Raw genomic sequence first — 15,371 nt, 5'->3', positions numbered from 1 at the left:
TTAAGAATGTGTTGTAGAATACTATTCAGTTAAATGGATGTAGAATATCCTGTTAGAAAGCAGAAAATATGTAACTTTAAATTCAGAAACCTCTTGGGAATTCCCTAGTGGTCTGGTGGTTAGGGCTTGGCACATTCACTGCTGTGGCCTGGGTCTAACCCCTGGTCAGGCAGCTAAGATCCTGAAAGCCGCAGGGTCAGTCAAAGCACAAAGCAAAACAAACAGATCCTCTTGGTCATGGCCAGTCATCTCTCTTACTCATTTCCTTCATAAATGAGGAAACCATGTGAGCTTTTCCATAAGAACACGAGTTTTCCTTATGCTTAGTCAATTTAAAGTGCTGAGAATAGCTGAGAAGGTTAGCTATTAATTTGATCATAATTAAGGTGGCAGCATAATTCTTCTTAAGATGGAGAACCTCATTTATTTTTGTTTTTTTGAGACCTGAATGGGTGATTTGGATGTGAAAGGACAGGTCCTAGAAACTAGTCTTAAAGTATTGCAAAACAAAGCGAGGATTGACTATCGTACATGGAAGATGAGAAAAGGGGTGAGAATTCTGCAGATGGTGAAGAGAGGGGAGGGGAGGGCACGAGAAGGGGTTGGGATAGGCACTCAGTGGAAAGCCTGACCAATGAGAGTTGAGTTAACTTTGAGGGCATTCGTAAATGTCTCACGAATATATATTTATATATATTATAGTATATATATAAATATATACTATTATATATATTATATAATTATATATATGGTGATTATGTATATTATAGTGTATATAATTATATAATATATTTATATAAATATACAATTATAAATATACTTATATATTAATATAATGTATAAAATATAATTATATAATATATACAATATATGTTTGTATATATAATATACATAATTATTTATAAATAATTATAAATAACCACTATAAGACGGTTGCAGTTTGAGAGCAAATAGCTCCTCTCTTGCAGGCTTTGTTATTAGATGGTGGCTTTAGAGTTTTAGGTCTATGTGCTATCACTGTTATAACTTGGCTGGGGAATTGTCCACAATTTCCTCTTTTTCTTTCCTTAGTTCTTCTGACCAGAGATGGAATCCCCACCTCCTGCAGTGGAAGTGCAGAGTCTTAACCACTGGACTGCCAGGGAAGCCCCACACGTTTTCCTCTTTAGTCAGCCTTAAATGCCTAATTTTGTTACTTCTTTATAAACACCTTCAGTAAATTTAATACTGAATCATAAGCATTATTTTTACTTGGCATTCATACACACAATTCATAATCTACAGAATAAAGCTTTTCATATCAACTATGAAAATCTAGGTGATCATAGAGACAGATTTGCAATTGCTTGAACAAATATATCCATGAGTGCCAGTTAATAGTCAGCATCCACCTCAAGGGAACTCTCATAGAGGTCTGATCAGTGGCTTGTTCATGATCCTTTCTGATCAATCTTGGAAGTAAAAGTGAAAGTGTTAGTCGCTCAGCTGTGTACAATTCTGCGACCCCATGGTCTGTCCATGGAATTCTCCAGGCAAGAATGTGGGAGTGGGTTGTCCTTCCCTTCTCCAGGGGATCTTCCTGACCCAGGGATTGAACGGGGGTCTCCTGCACTGCAGGCAGATTCTTTATTGTCTGAGCTACCAGGGAAGCCCTCTTTAAGGCTTAAGATTTATCAATCTTAAATAAATTAAGATTGATCAATCTTAATTCTCAGAAATTTCAGTAAAAATGTATTAATTTTGCAGCTGACACAATGCACAGAGGAATAATAAACATTGGGTTGGCAAAATGTTCATTTGAGTTTTTCATCAGGTTTAACATCTTATAGAAAAACCCAAACAAAAAAATTTTTTTTAAACTTTAAGTTTTGTATTTGGATATATAGCCAGTTAACAATGTGCTGGTTTCAGGTGAACAGTGAAGGGACTCAGCCATACATGAACAAACTTTTTTGCCAAGCCCAATATAATGGATGATACTCAAAGTTCAAAAATTATTTCTGTTGTAGCTGAAAACTACACTTAAGTATAAAAAGGTAAACATATGGCCTTGCAGTCAGGTTCAAATAAATCAATTACACAAACACAGAATGGGGGAGACCTCAAGATGGAAATTTGTGTGGAAAGATGAAGCAGGCTTTGGGTGTTCCTTCTAATGGAAAGCTCAACATGAACCTACCCTGGAGAAGGAAACGGCAACCCACTCCAGCATTTGCTTGGAAAACCCCATGGACAGAGGAGCCTGGCGGGTAACAGTCTGTGGTGTCACAAAGAGTTGGACATGACTCAGCATGCATATTTATAGTTTTTGATGGAAAGCTCAACACGAACCTATAGTGAGAAGCAGATACTAAAATGGTTTATGTAAATGAATCTTCATTAATAGAAGTGAGACAATGTCTGGATCACAGGAGGTAATAGTCTGTCAGGAAGAACCACAGTTTAAGTATGGGTTTCAACTAGGGGGTTCAGATCTTAAGAAGGACGAGGATGAACCTGAGAAAATCTAAAAAAGGCTGGATGGTGGACAGTCTAAGAGCCAATTCAAATGAGGAACATCGTAAGAACTGGGAGCGTTGAGTTCTGAGAAGACCATTTTCAGTGGTGACATTCATTAAAAAAAACAAAACGAACTTTAATTGCTGCTGCATAGAATAAAAAGATGTGTTCAGTGCTTTTCCAAAAGGAAGACCCAACATAGATGCACAGAAGTAACAGGGAGGCACATCCTATTGGCCCAGTAATGAGAGCTGATTCAAGATGTCACAGGACATGATGCGAACTAGTGAGCTTTCATCTCTGGAAATACCAGGCAGGTTGCATGACCACTAGAAGGGAGGTGAAAGCAGAGGCTCTTGTATGGATAGGGGACTGGGTAAGATGCTGGTTGAAGGTCTGATCCAGTTCTACGACTGTATAGTCTTTGGATAAATCAACGTGCTTAAATCAGTCTTAAGGGACTAGCTGATTACTGTTCTTGTTTTCATTCCAAGAGAAGAGAAATCAGTATTTCCTCACAGTGGGAAGAGACTGTGAAGATGTAGGAAGGAGAAGACAGCCACCTGCAAGCCAAGGAGAGAGGCCTTAGAAGATGGTAGACCTGCTGACACCTTGACCTTGGACTTCCAGCCTCCAGGACTTGAGAAATGCATTGTTTAAGCCATCCAGCCTGTGATATTCTGCTATGGTAGCCCTGGCAAACCAACCCAGATTTGTCTCCACCTTCTCTGACTGGAGTGATTTGGATGAAGTTTATCTGCCTAAGCCAGGAAATACTCTTATCTACAAAGAGGCCCAGCAGGGTTAATAAAAAGCCATTTTCCTAAGGACTGAAGACTCTGTTGATACAGCAATTCAACGTCTGGGTATTTATCTGAAGGAAAGAAAAACGCTAACTTGAAAAGACATATAGGACTTCCCTGGTGTTCCAGTGGTTAAGAATCTGCCTGCCATGCAGGGGACATGGGTTCAATCCTCGGTCCAGGAAAATTCCATGTGCCATGTGGCCACAAACTGAGCCCACACCGCAACTACTGAAGCCGAGCCGAGTACTCTAGAGCTTGTGCTCCACAACAAGAGAAGCCCCTGCAGTGAGCACCCTTGCGCTGAAACTAGAGAGTAACCCCTGCTCACCACAACTAAAGAAAGCCCGCGCACAGCAAGGAAGACCCAGAGCAGCCAAAAAGAAAATAAATAAAATTTTAAAAAGATATATGCACCCCATGTTCACTGCCGTGTTATTATGATAGCCAAGATATGGAAACAGCCTAAACGTCCATCAACTGTTAAGAGCAAAATGAAAATATGGTGTACAAAAAGAAGGAAGTCTTGCCATTTGCAACAACATGGATGGTCCTTGAGGTCATTTTTATGGCAAATGAAATAAACCAGACAGAAAAATTAAATATTGTATGATCTCACACTTACATGGAATGTAAAACAAACAAATGAACAAAAAACCCCAAACCAAGCTCAGAGATACAGTGAACAGACCGGTGGTTGCCAGAGGCAGGGGGCAGGGCTAGGTGAAAGGAGTCAAAAGGTACAGATTTCCAGTCATAAAATAAATAAGCCATGGGATGTAATGTACAGCATGGTGATTTTAGTCAATAACACTGTCTCTTATTTGAAAGTTGCTGACAAAGGTCTGTCTAGTCAAGGCTATGGTTTTTCCAGTAGTCATGTATGAATGTGAGAGTTGGACTGTGAAGAAAGCTGAGCACCAAAGAATTGATACTTTTGAACTGTGGTGTTGGAGAAGACTCTTGAGAGGCCCTTGGACTGAAAGGAGAGCCAACCAGTCTATTCTGAAGGAGATCAGCCCTGGGATTTCTTTGGAAGGAATGATGCTAAAGCTGAAACTCCACTACTTTGGCCACCTCATGCAAAGAGTTGACTCATTGGAAAATGCTCTGATGCTGGGAGGGATTGAGGGCAGGAGGAGAAGGGGACGACAGAGGATGAGATGGCTGGATGGCATCACGGACTCGATGGACGTGAGTCTGAGTAAACTGGGAGTTGGTGATGGACAGGGAGGCCTGGCATGCTGCTATTCATGGGGTTGCAGAGTCAGACATGACTGAGTGACTGAACTGAACTGAACTGAAGAGAGTAAATCATAACAGTTGTTACCACAAGAAAAAAAAATTGTAACTTTGTGTGGTGACAGGTGTTAACTAGACTTACTGTGATGATCATTGCACAATATATATGTATATCAAGTCATGATGTCCTACATCTGAAACTGATATAATGTTGCACGTCAGTTACATCTTAATTGAGTTTAGGTAGGCACTGGACAAGAGGCTCATTCCCATCAGCTGCAATTCCAGCCCAGGTAAGTCTTATGAAAATCAGTGAGGAGCACTTGATAGGAGGCCTTGATGTCAAACTCTCCTCACTTAATTAACTCAACTAACTCAGGCAGGCCTAATGCTAAGTGAGAAGCTTGCTTTCTGGATCATGTAAACAGTAAGTTCATTTTGTTGTTATTTTCCTCTCTATGCGCTTTTGTATTTTTCATATTTTCTACTTGAGCTCTGAACTGAAACAAAGAAGAAAGGAAAATACATAATGCTTTTAACATTTCTTAAATGTTTTAAAAACATTTTTTAATCCGAGTCAACAAAACAAAGCATGAGTCTTCCCCCTTGAAGCTTTTATGTGCTCTGGAGAAGTTGAGAAAAAAGCAAGAAAGAAGGTAAGCTTTAAAACACATGGCCAGGGTCCTCCCTGGTGGTCCAGGACTGAGGACTCCATGCACTCACTGCCAAGGGCCTGGGTTCTATCCCTGGTTGGGAAGCTAAGATCCTACAAGCTGAACGATGTGGTCAAAAAAATGAAATAAGAACAAAACACATGGTCAGGATCACTGTTTACTCAGAAGAAAAGTAAATTGATATAATAAGACACTTTTTCAACAACCATTTTTATGCTTTCTCCATTTTACACTTCTGCCAATTTACAGACTTTCGGGGAATGTAAGTAGAAAGATCATTTTGCTGAAACATTAGTTTTCTTTACAATTACAACATGAATTACCTTCATGTCCACTGTCGGGTCACCTTGCAGCAGTGTCCACTCATACTGGACGATAGCGTGGTCATCTGTGCTTTCTCGGCCGTCCAGAATCACGCCATCTGTGGGCAGATGCAAAACCACATCCTGCCCAGCCTTGCTGAGTGGAGGCTCGTCCTTTTCTGTGAAAGAAAATAATTCATAGGAGAAATGATTCCCTATTTTTTCTCATTTATTATGAGAGGTATTTTTGCCAAGAGGATGTATAGCAACTGAAAGTTATTTTCTTATTTTCATTGCAATAAATTAAATCTGGAAAGTTAAGACAGGTTCTTGGATTCACATAAAATTCACTTGGAATCCAATTTTCATCTAGGAAAACCGAAGAGGTTCACAGTTTCTTACTAGTTTTTATAAGGGAAGCTGACACAGAATTTGAGATATCCTAAAATATTAATAGCGAACAAGTGTGTATTGATATTTAGCTTTTCTCCTTCATGGTAATTCTCACTGTGTCCACTAAATATTAAACATGATGGACAGCTGCTCCAGGGATGGTTGATAGAAGCCATCAGATACGGAACACATTCTTAAGAGCAGAATTGTGGGTATTTTACTTGATTTAAGCGTCTTATTAGGAAACTTTTGCAAATGCACAGGTATTTTGATGAAGCTTAGTAATTTCTTTTTTGATGTGGACCATTGTTAAAGTCTTCGTTGAATTTATTACAGTATTTCTTCCGTTTCATGTTTTGGTTTTTTAGCCATGAGGCATGTGGGACTTGGAACCCCCACCAAGGATCAAACCTGCACGCACGGCCCCCACCCCCAGCATTGGAAGGTCAAGTCCTAACCACTGGGCCACCAGGGAAGTCCCCAAAACTTAGTAATTTAGCTGGGAAGAAACAACTCTGCAGGCTTTTGTAATACATCCTTCTTGGCATCCACTATTCCACTATCTCCTTCCTCCTCTAGCACCAAAACTTGATCTGAATTTTGGGCTGGACTTCCTTAACTTGTTTTGAATGATGTTGCTAAGACAGTGCTCTCTTTCTGCACAGCTGAAGTTGCCCTCCAAGCAAACTTCTAAGGGCCAATCCAGATACCCACTGCCTTGCAGAGGAAAAGTTAAAGTTTTACATAACCTCCTTCTCCTGCCTCCGTAACTCAGCTTGCCCCTTGCAAAGTCTAGATCACGTAGGTCACATAGTCTCAGAAAATGGGGACTTGCAATACTAGGAACTGGAGCTTATCTCGCTCACCCTTGTTCTGCTCTTGTTATCACTCAGCTCCTGCAAACCTGCTTAATCATGCCTGTCCAGGTCAGGCATCCCCCTCCCCATCTTGACCACTGTTCCCCCACATGAGAAATCCCTTAGTTTAAACCAGCCTATTAATAGCTAGTGTTGCCCACTACAGTCTGTCTATAAAAACTCTGTAATCCCTTTGTTCGGGGCTCAGAGCTTAGAGTGTTAACTCCTCTGGGCCCGCTGGCGTAATAAACCTGACTTCTCCAGCTCTCCAAGTGTGGTGCTTGGTTTCTCGAGTACTGGTTTCTGCAACAGCCTGATATTTGAAGCTAGCAGTAATCCTATTATTTTCTCAGACTGCAAGGAGATCAAACCAGTAAACCCGAAAGGAAATCAACCTTGAATGTTCATTGGAAGGACTGATGCAGAAGCTGAAGCTCCAATACTTTGGCCACCTGATGCAAAGAGCTGACTCATTGAAAAAGACCCTGATGCTAGGAAAGGTTGAGGGCAGGAGGAGAAGGGGGCAGCAGAGGATGAGATGGTTGGATGGCATCACTGACTCAGTGGACATTAGTTTGAGAAAACTCCAGGAGATGGTAGAGGACATCCCACCATTGCACGCTTAGATGGCGTGCGGCAATCTATGGGATCACAAAGAGCAGAACACGACTCAGTGACTAACACAAGGAATCAGCACACTTGCTGTTGCCGAAGGGTATATATTCCTATTGAGAAAATGAGTCCCATTTTTACAGTCATTTAAAACAATGAGGACTAGTAATCAAATTATGTCACATAAGCAACCCCTGCCTTAGAAGAAAATTGGTCTGTTTTTTACCCCTTGAGCAAAGAGCCAGTGCTTGATAATTTTATTCTGCTTCTCCCAGGGAAGCAGAGAGATGACAACTGCTTTACTAATAGGCCCTCTTTTAGTTCTATAGAGAGCTTTCCTTTGCTTCTGGAAGGTTCATCACTTTCCACACAATGGTCTACTACATTACAATTCTGGAATCTTTTGTGCCTTGCTGCAAAGCTTGTGAGATCTTAGTTCCCCAACCGGGATTGAACACTCGCCCATTGTGGAAGTGGAAGAAGAGCGGAATCCTAACCCCCAGACTGCCAGGGAAGTCCTAGGCCCTCAAAGATTTAACCAAAAATATTTAAGATGGAAAAATCAGATAAGCTCGGAAATACTGCACATATTATAAACCTAATCCTGGCCCTCCTGGAAGAAAAAGAAAATCACTGTAGTCATTCACTTTTCTTTAGGGAAGCTTAAAGATATGGTTTATGAACACAGTAAAATCTTCATATCCTCTAAATTGGTCCTTGTATCAGAAATAGTAGAACTGTATTTCCTCCTCAGTTTAAGTCCAGGCAAATTACACTGTATAATGTATTTAAAAATAAGTCAGAGCTGGGACTTCCCTGGTGGTCCAGTGGTTAAAAAATCCGCTTGCCATGGAAGGGGACACAGGTTCGATCCCTAGTCTGGAAACTAAGATCCCACAAGCAGTGGGGCAACTAAGCTCATACACCATAACTACTGAGCCCTAGAGCCCGAGAGCCCAAGCTCTGCAACAAGAGAAGCTGCTGTAATGAGAGGCCCATGCACTGAAACCAAAGAAAGCCCGCATGCAGCAGTGAAGAACTGATACGACCATAAATAAACACATAAGTAAATAACATCTTAAAAATGAAACAACCCAGAGCGATTTGGCTTAGGTGACTTAAGCCAGAAACAGGTCTTAAAAATAAGCAAATGACAACAAAAAGAGGAAAGGAGTGTGCCGTCATTCAAGAAAAATTTTGACTTAATGAAGAACAAGCTTAAATGTCACTTTGAGTTTTTGTTATAAAAATGTAATAAGCCAGCGTGAAGTACTCTGGAAACACTGATTTCTTTTGAAGATTAAGCATATTTGGTATGATCCACAGAGATGAAATAAAACTCATATCCATCTTGATGGAGCATATCAAGGTGCTACGTTACGCAGAGAGGTATATTAACTACTCTGATTTTCTATATGTTGCTCTGAACAACGCCTTATTGACAAGAAAGAGGAATCTGGGTCTTATTGCATGGGCACCAATAGTCAAGACTAAGGATATGGAAGGGGGGCCAGCCAGACTAAGAGAAGAGGCTTAGATATTAAAGGTCAAAGTCCATCTTGATTTTTCTGTTTGTTTGCTTTTGTGACCTTTTTTCATTGTGCATTTTTCTTAATTGCAACATGTCAGGAAAAAGTTATTTACAACCGCAATATGATTGTCTTCATTTTTGGCATGTATTGTTGGTCTTTCCCCATCTGAGCTGCCAATAATAGCAATTAATGTTGGTGATGCTGGTGTTTAGCTAGTCGGTTGCGTCCAACTCTTTACCACCCTGTGGACCATAGCCTGCCAGGTTCCTCTGTCCACGGGATTTCCCAGGCAGGAATACTGGAGTGGACAGCCATTCCATTCGCCAGAGTATCTTCCCCACCTAGGGATTGAACCCGGGTCTTCTGCATTGCAGGCAGATTCTTTACCACTGAGCCACCAGGGAAACCCAATAATAAGTAACAACTACTGTTTATTGGGTGACTTCTTTGTATCAGGCATCACATGAAGTATTTTTGAGCCATAAATTCACCCAATTTTCACAAGTCTCTGAAGAAACTAGGTCAGATTGGCTAACTTAGTTGCCTAAGACCACACAAGTGATAAATTTGTCAGTTGAGATGTCAGCTCAGATCTGTCTAACGGAAAGGCTCCACGTAACCCACTATATTTTGGGAGCGCTCACATGTATTCTAGTTACAGTAAATATAAAGTTACATCCTGAATTAACCTAACCTATTGATGTATTCTTACTTATTGATGGTTATTCATACATCCTACCATTGCTTGCGTCACTGCATAAACTGCACAGTTGCCACTTTAAGTCCCTAGCCTCTACCACTGGACGTTACTTTGTTACCAGTTTTCTTCATCATCATACATAATGCCACAATAATTTTTTTGCTCATACTTTTCTTTAGCATGGATCATTTTCCTTAAAACATATCTCAGGAGAATTAATATTTTAATATTCTCTGATATCTTTCTTGATTGATTTCCAAAAGAGACATTTCAATGTACACTTTCAGTGACCATGTATGATTAGAAGTTCTCCACATGCATACCAACGTAACTCTTCAGTAAATGTATTATTGCCAGTGTAATAACAGCGCATGTGTGTGTGCTAAGTTGCTTTAGTTGTGTCCGACTCTTTGTGACCCTCTGGACTTGTACTCTGCCAGGCTCCTCTGTCCATGGGATCCTCCAGGCAAGAATACTGGAGTGGGTTCCCGAGCCCTCCTCCAGGGGATCCTCCTGACCCAGGGACTGAAAGAGTCTCTAAGGTCTCCTGCATTGGCAGGTAGGTTCTTTACCACTAGTGCCACCTGGGAACAGTAAGCTGGTATTATCTGCATTTCTCTGCTTACTTCTAAGGTTGAACATTTTTCCATGTTTATCAATTAAATATCCTCTTCTGGAAACTGTTCATATCCTTTGCCTACTTCTTTTTGTTTTTCCTACTAATTCACATAACCAGATCTCCTGCATTGCAGATGGATTCTTTATCAGCTGAGCTACCAGAGAAGCTCCTGATTCACATAAGCTTACTATTAATATAATAAATACACTGGTCTCATATCTTCCCAGACTTCTATTTGCAATTTCTTTTGTTTCTTGACATAATGAAGTTTTTCAAAACATGTGTATACTACATCCTTTCTCTTCATGATCTCTTTAATCGATTAGAAAGTTATCTTCCCCCCAGATGTGTAATAGTGGATTTATTTTCTTCAAATCTTCTATGTATGGAGTAACCTATGGCCTAATTTTTTAAAAAATTATTTAATTCTTTAACTCATTTGGAATTTCTGTGTGATCAGAGTTGCAGGTCTCAATGTATACCCACTGGTTATCTCAATAGTATTACATGATTATTTGCAACTCTTTTGTGATATTTATTTGTAACACAAAAGGGAGAGGTTGAAAATGTGAGAAGCATGCAATAGGTCAGGCACTCACGGAGGGATGAGCTTTGAACCTTCCCAGGTCAGTTCTTTCCTTTGCTCTTGGAGTAGATGAGAGAGAGGCCTGGGGTGGCTACACATGGGTTTAGAGAGGGGATGGCAGAGTGCTGTCCAACATTGACTTTCCCTAATACAGATGCAAGCCTGACTTCTCAGATTACCCAGCGTTTGCCCAGAGAGCCTGGTTTTCAGGCTGAATATCCAGTGGAAAGAGCATAAGGGTGCTGGCCCTTGAGCTCTTGGAGACTGTATTCTCTGGGTCCTCTGAGGTCCTAACTGCTCCACTCCCTCCTTCCTGCTGCTCCTCACTTTCATCAGAAAACATAGACCCCCCCAGGTCCTCCAGTCAGCCACACAATACAGCCAAGCTCCCATAGAGACATCAGGTACGTGGGAACCGCCTTTCTAATTCACAAAGCATGTCCACCCTTGATCCTCATGACAGCCCAGCTGGAAGGCAAGGCCAGCACTCAAGTCCTAAGAGGATGAGCAGGGAACCTCATGGAGAAGAGCCGGCTCTCAAATTCAGGACTCAGGACCGCAAGCCCCCTGCCCTGCCCTTTGCACACGACTGCAGGCAGATTGCGTCAGTTCAGCACACCTCTCTCTCCAGCATACTCCACTCCTTCCCACCTCCTCCCATCATTCCAGGTAGCTGCTTAGTCAGTCTCACCCTGGAAACTGTACTGAGGGCATCTCTGCTTCCAGGTGTCCTGATGCTGTTGGAGAAAGCATTCAAGTTGCCCCGGAATACAGCTCCACAACTCACAGAGCACAGCTCACGACTCATAGAGCACAGCTCACAGCTCACATAACAGCTCACAGCTCCACAAAACACAGGTCACAACTCACACAACACAGCTCACAACTCACACAACACAGGTCACAACTCACACAACACAGTTCACAACTCACATAACACAGCTAACAACTCACACAGCACAGCTCACAACTTACAATGCATAGCTCCACAAAGCAGGTGCTATGGGACCTTTGGGCAGGTTACTTTCTCTCACCAAGCCTTCGAGTACCCTGGGGATTATGAGAGAACCTAGATTTGGAAAGGACAGATTTGTGAGGACAGAGTGAGTTCACGTGTCTAAGGAGCTTATAGCAGTACCACTTATCAAACTCAATACATGTCCACAAAGAACAGGGCTGATGGGGTCTGCTATAACAACAAACAGGGCTGATGGGGTCCGCTAAAAATGTGTACTGCGCAATTCCACCTGGGCCCCTGCCCTTTTTTCATGATCCTTGTATTCACCTCAAATGGACCCTAAAACATTTTCTGTAAAATTCTAAACCATTTTTATGCTTCTTTAGCCTTAAACTACTTGTGCTCACAGCTTCAGAAAAACAAAAAACATTCATGAAGGAACCACTTAGTCTCAGAAGCACAGGGAACTTCAGGAGGTTAAGGATCTAGGTAGGAAAAACAAGACATTCGGGTAGAGTGACCTTTGCCCTCTCTGCAGACAGAATGAGGGCATTTGGGCCAAGCAGTACCCTTCCATGTGTCCATATTCCTGGGATCCAAAGAACTTGTGAGCAGGGCAGCTCTTTTCCTGAATAAGGACCAAGCCCAGTGGTCATCTGGGTGTACCCTTGAGCATCTCCAAAGTGAATTACTAGACAAACTCCCTCCCACCCCCCGCCCAGAGAAAGGAAGGTCAAAAAAGGGAGAAGAAAAAATGATCCAGAAACTTCTACAATAAACTAAAGTCCCTCCCCCCCACCCCCCATGGTGGATATATTCTTTCCTTGTTTCCACTTTCCTTTCTGTTTCCACTGGCTTATAAGAAAGTTCCATTTGGCAATGCTGGTTTCCTCCAGTTGTGCAGTGAGAAGGGAAAGGGATTTTGTTTCATTGGTGCTGGGATTTATTTTTGAGTCCCTGCTTGGGCAGAGGAAAGATGTGTGTCTAACAGCCATGAGTAGGCTGAGGGACGCATGTGAAAGTGCCTCCTGTCTCCACTGCAGGGAGAAAACTTTGGGGTCCTTTGCAGTGTGTACCTCAAGGCCTAGAAATCTTGGGTGACCTTGGATGTTTATTCCACTGGAGGTGGGAAGGGAGATGGGCCATTGTGGACACAGATTTCCAGACCATTCTCTTTGGACCTAAAGGTCATGGAGACTCCAGATTTCCAAAGTGGCTGAGGCTAAGCCCCTCTAGTCTTGTTATGGTTCCACTCTTGCGTCATCATAAACCAAACAGCAACAGAGCGCAATCAAACACACTCAGCTGAACACAAGCAGGCCCAATCAAGGTTTTAGTTCCTGAGATCTTATCTCCAACTGCCACTTTTTTTTTTTTTTTTTTTTTGGCCTCCTGTTTGGGTCTTAATTCTCATTCTGATCATCCCCCGAATAAAAACCATCAAACGAAAAGCATCCTTTTTAGCTCCTCTTCAAAAGAGAGGTGCTTTAAACTTCATTTTCAATTAATCGAGTTCCTTTTCTCCCCACTCCTTAAGAAAGAGAACCATAGTTCATAGGAAATAGTTAGACCCACTTCAAAATAACCTTACCTATTCCCTTCCGAATTTTGTCTGATGAAAGCAACTTTAGGTGGAATCATGGACCCTGAGAGCCAACCTAAGAGATAAGGGTGTGCTATGAGCAATCTGGCATCTAATTAGATTTTGCTCTTGTAATTACTTGACACAGACCATATCTTGTAAGAATCTGAGACTAAAATAGACTTTCTCCCCTGAACTTTTCTCTTCCGTTAAATCGAATTTCTGTGAATCCTTTCGGATCAGCATTCCTCCCTAAGCTTAGAAGAATTCCAGAAGCAGTCCACCATGTCTGCTTCCACCCAATCTACTGGGGGTTTCTCAAAAACCATCCCTAGGACTGAGACATCAAAGCCAGATGTTTTATTTCTGACTTGACTGAGGATGGCCCAGCGGTCCTGCCTAGGCAGGTCTCCCAGACACAGCCACCAGCAGGTACAAGGAAAGCGACAGCAGGGCCCAAGCGACCAGGCCCGGGCCTCGGATGGCGTGCTTACCCAGGCGAGGTGAGGCCCGGGCGAGGGCCGGGCCACCGGCTTCCAGGCCTTCCTGCTCGCCCTCTGGGGCGCGGCTGAGGCTGTAGCTGCTGTAACCTCGGTGCAGCGCAAACTTGCAGACGCTGCGGCCGCGCCAGGTGCAGTTAAAGAGGTAGCAGCGAGCGCGGCCGCTGGGGCGCGGGCCGCCGGGCAGCTCCACCACGGCCACGGAGCAGTGTGGCTCGAGGCAGCAAGCCTGCAGGCACTGCCGCCAGTCCCTCACGGCCGCCGGCGCGCTCAAGAAGCTGGCGCCGGCCGCGATCGAGTCCTTGGTGCGGATGATGGCGTCGGGCCTGGCCCTGTAGCCGCCGCCCCTGGGGCCCGGGCAGCCTTCCTGGGGGTCGCCGCCTGCGCGCAGCTCGAGTTCCAGCTCCTCCTGCGGCCTTTCCTGCTGCAGCTGTCGGCGGAACTCCTCCAGCAGCTGCTCCACCCCCGAGAGCTGCGCATGCAGCTCGGACAGCGGCGCGGAGGGCGAGCCGGCCGCGCGACCACCGGGCAGCCACAAGCACAGCAGCAACAGGCCGGGCAGTGCCCAACGCGGCGGCGGGCGCCTGCGCCCCGAGCCCGCGCCCTCCGGGGCGGCGGAGGCCATGGCGGGCGGCGGCGGAGGAAGCGAGGCGACGCTGGCCGTCAGAGTGCGAGGGGGACGGAAGACGGGAGAGCGCCGGCCCCGGGGTTCTACGGCGTGATCGCGGCGGGCGCTAGGCCCCGGGGACCTCAAAGCGCGGCCTCCCCGGGGCCCCGCTGCGTCCCCGAGGCCGCAGGCGCGCGGTCGCCGGCGGGAATCGTAGCGGCTGGAGGCATAGCCGGCCGGCCGCCTTTGCACCACTCCTCGTCCCTTCCTGGAAGCCCGAGCGAGACGGCGACTCTCTGCCAGGAGCCGGGGCAGATCGGCAAGAAGAAGGCTGAGTCTACCGGATCAGCACCCGGAGGTGAACAGCGGCCGCGGGAAGTGGGGCATGTCAAGCCCCGCCCAGCACCGCCCCTCCCGGCCCGCACCCTGCAAGCTCGGGCCCGCCCATATTCGCTTCTGTTTGTTTGTTTTTTGTGTGTGTGTGAGTGTGGGCAGGGAAGGTAGCTGTCAGATATGCAGATGACACCACTCTTATGGCAGAAAGTGAAGAAGAACTAAAACGCCTCTTGATGAAAGTGAAAGAAGAGTGTGAAAAAGTTGGTTTAAAGCTCAACATTCATTATGGCATCCGGTCCCATCACTTCATGGGAAATAGATGGGGTAACAGTGGAAACAATGGCTGACTTTATCTTTCTGGACTCCAAAATCACTGCAGATGGTGATTGCAGCCATGAAATTCAAAGACGCTTACTCCTTCGAAGGAAAGTTATGACCAACCCAGACAGCATATTCAAAAGCAAAGATACTACTTTGCCAACAGAAGTCCGTCTAGTCAAGCCTATGGTTTTTCCAGTGATCATGTATGGATGTGAGAGTTGGACTATAAAGAAAGCTGAGCACCGAAA

At 44.1% G+C, this 15,371-nt stretch overlaps 1 protein-coding gene across 4 annotated transcripts in view; it reads right to left on the bottom strand.

Annotated features, from left to right (window-relative positions):
* LOC121820202 (low-density lipoprotein receptor-related protein 11-like) overlaps positions 1-14,846 on the bottom strand; it is a 28,771-nt gene extending 13,925 nt beyond the window's left edge. For all 4 annotated transcript variants that reach the window (XM_042253611.2, XM_042253613.2, XM_042253614.2 and 1 more), the window contains exons 1-2: positions 13,854-14,846; positions 5,542-5,699 (exon numbers count right to left, since the gene is read on the bottom strand). In XM_042253611.2, the coding sequence (XP_042109545.1) occupies positions 5,542-5,699; positions 13,854-14,484 (789 nt within the window). In that variant the 5' untranslated portion in view covers positions 14,485-14,846. The remainder of the gene's footprint in view (positions 1-5,541; positions 5,700-13,853) is intronic.
* Between the last annotated feature and the right edge of the window lie 525 nt (positions 14,847-15,371).

This window comes from Ovis aries, chromosome 8 (genome assembly GCF_016772045.2).
Source record: "Ovis aries strain OAR_USU_Benz2616 breed Rambouillet chromosome 8, ARS-UI_Ramb_v3.0, whole genome shotgun sequence".
Classification (NCBI taxonomy): domain Eukaryota; kingdom Metazoa; phylum Chordata; class Mammalia; order Artiodactyla; family Bovidae; genus Ovis; species Ovis aries.
The sequence above is the reverse complement of the archived record's forward strand: the minus strand, read 5'-3'. Positions and strand labels throughout refer to the sequence as shown.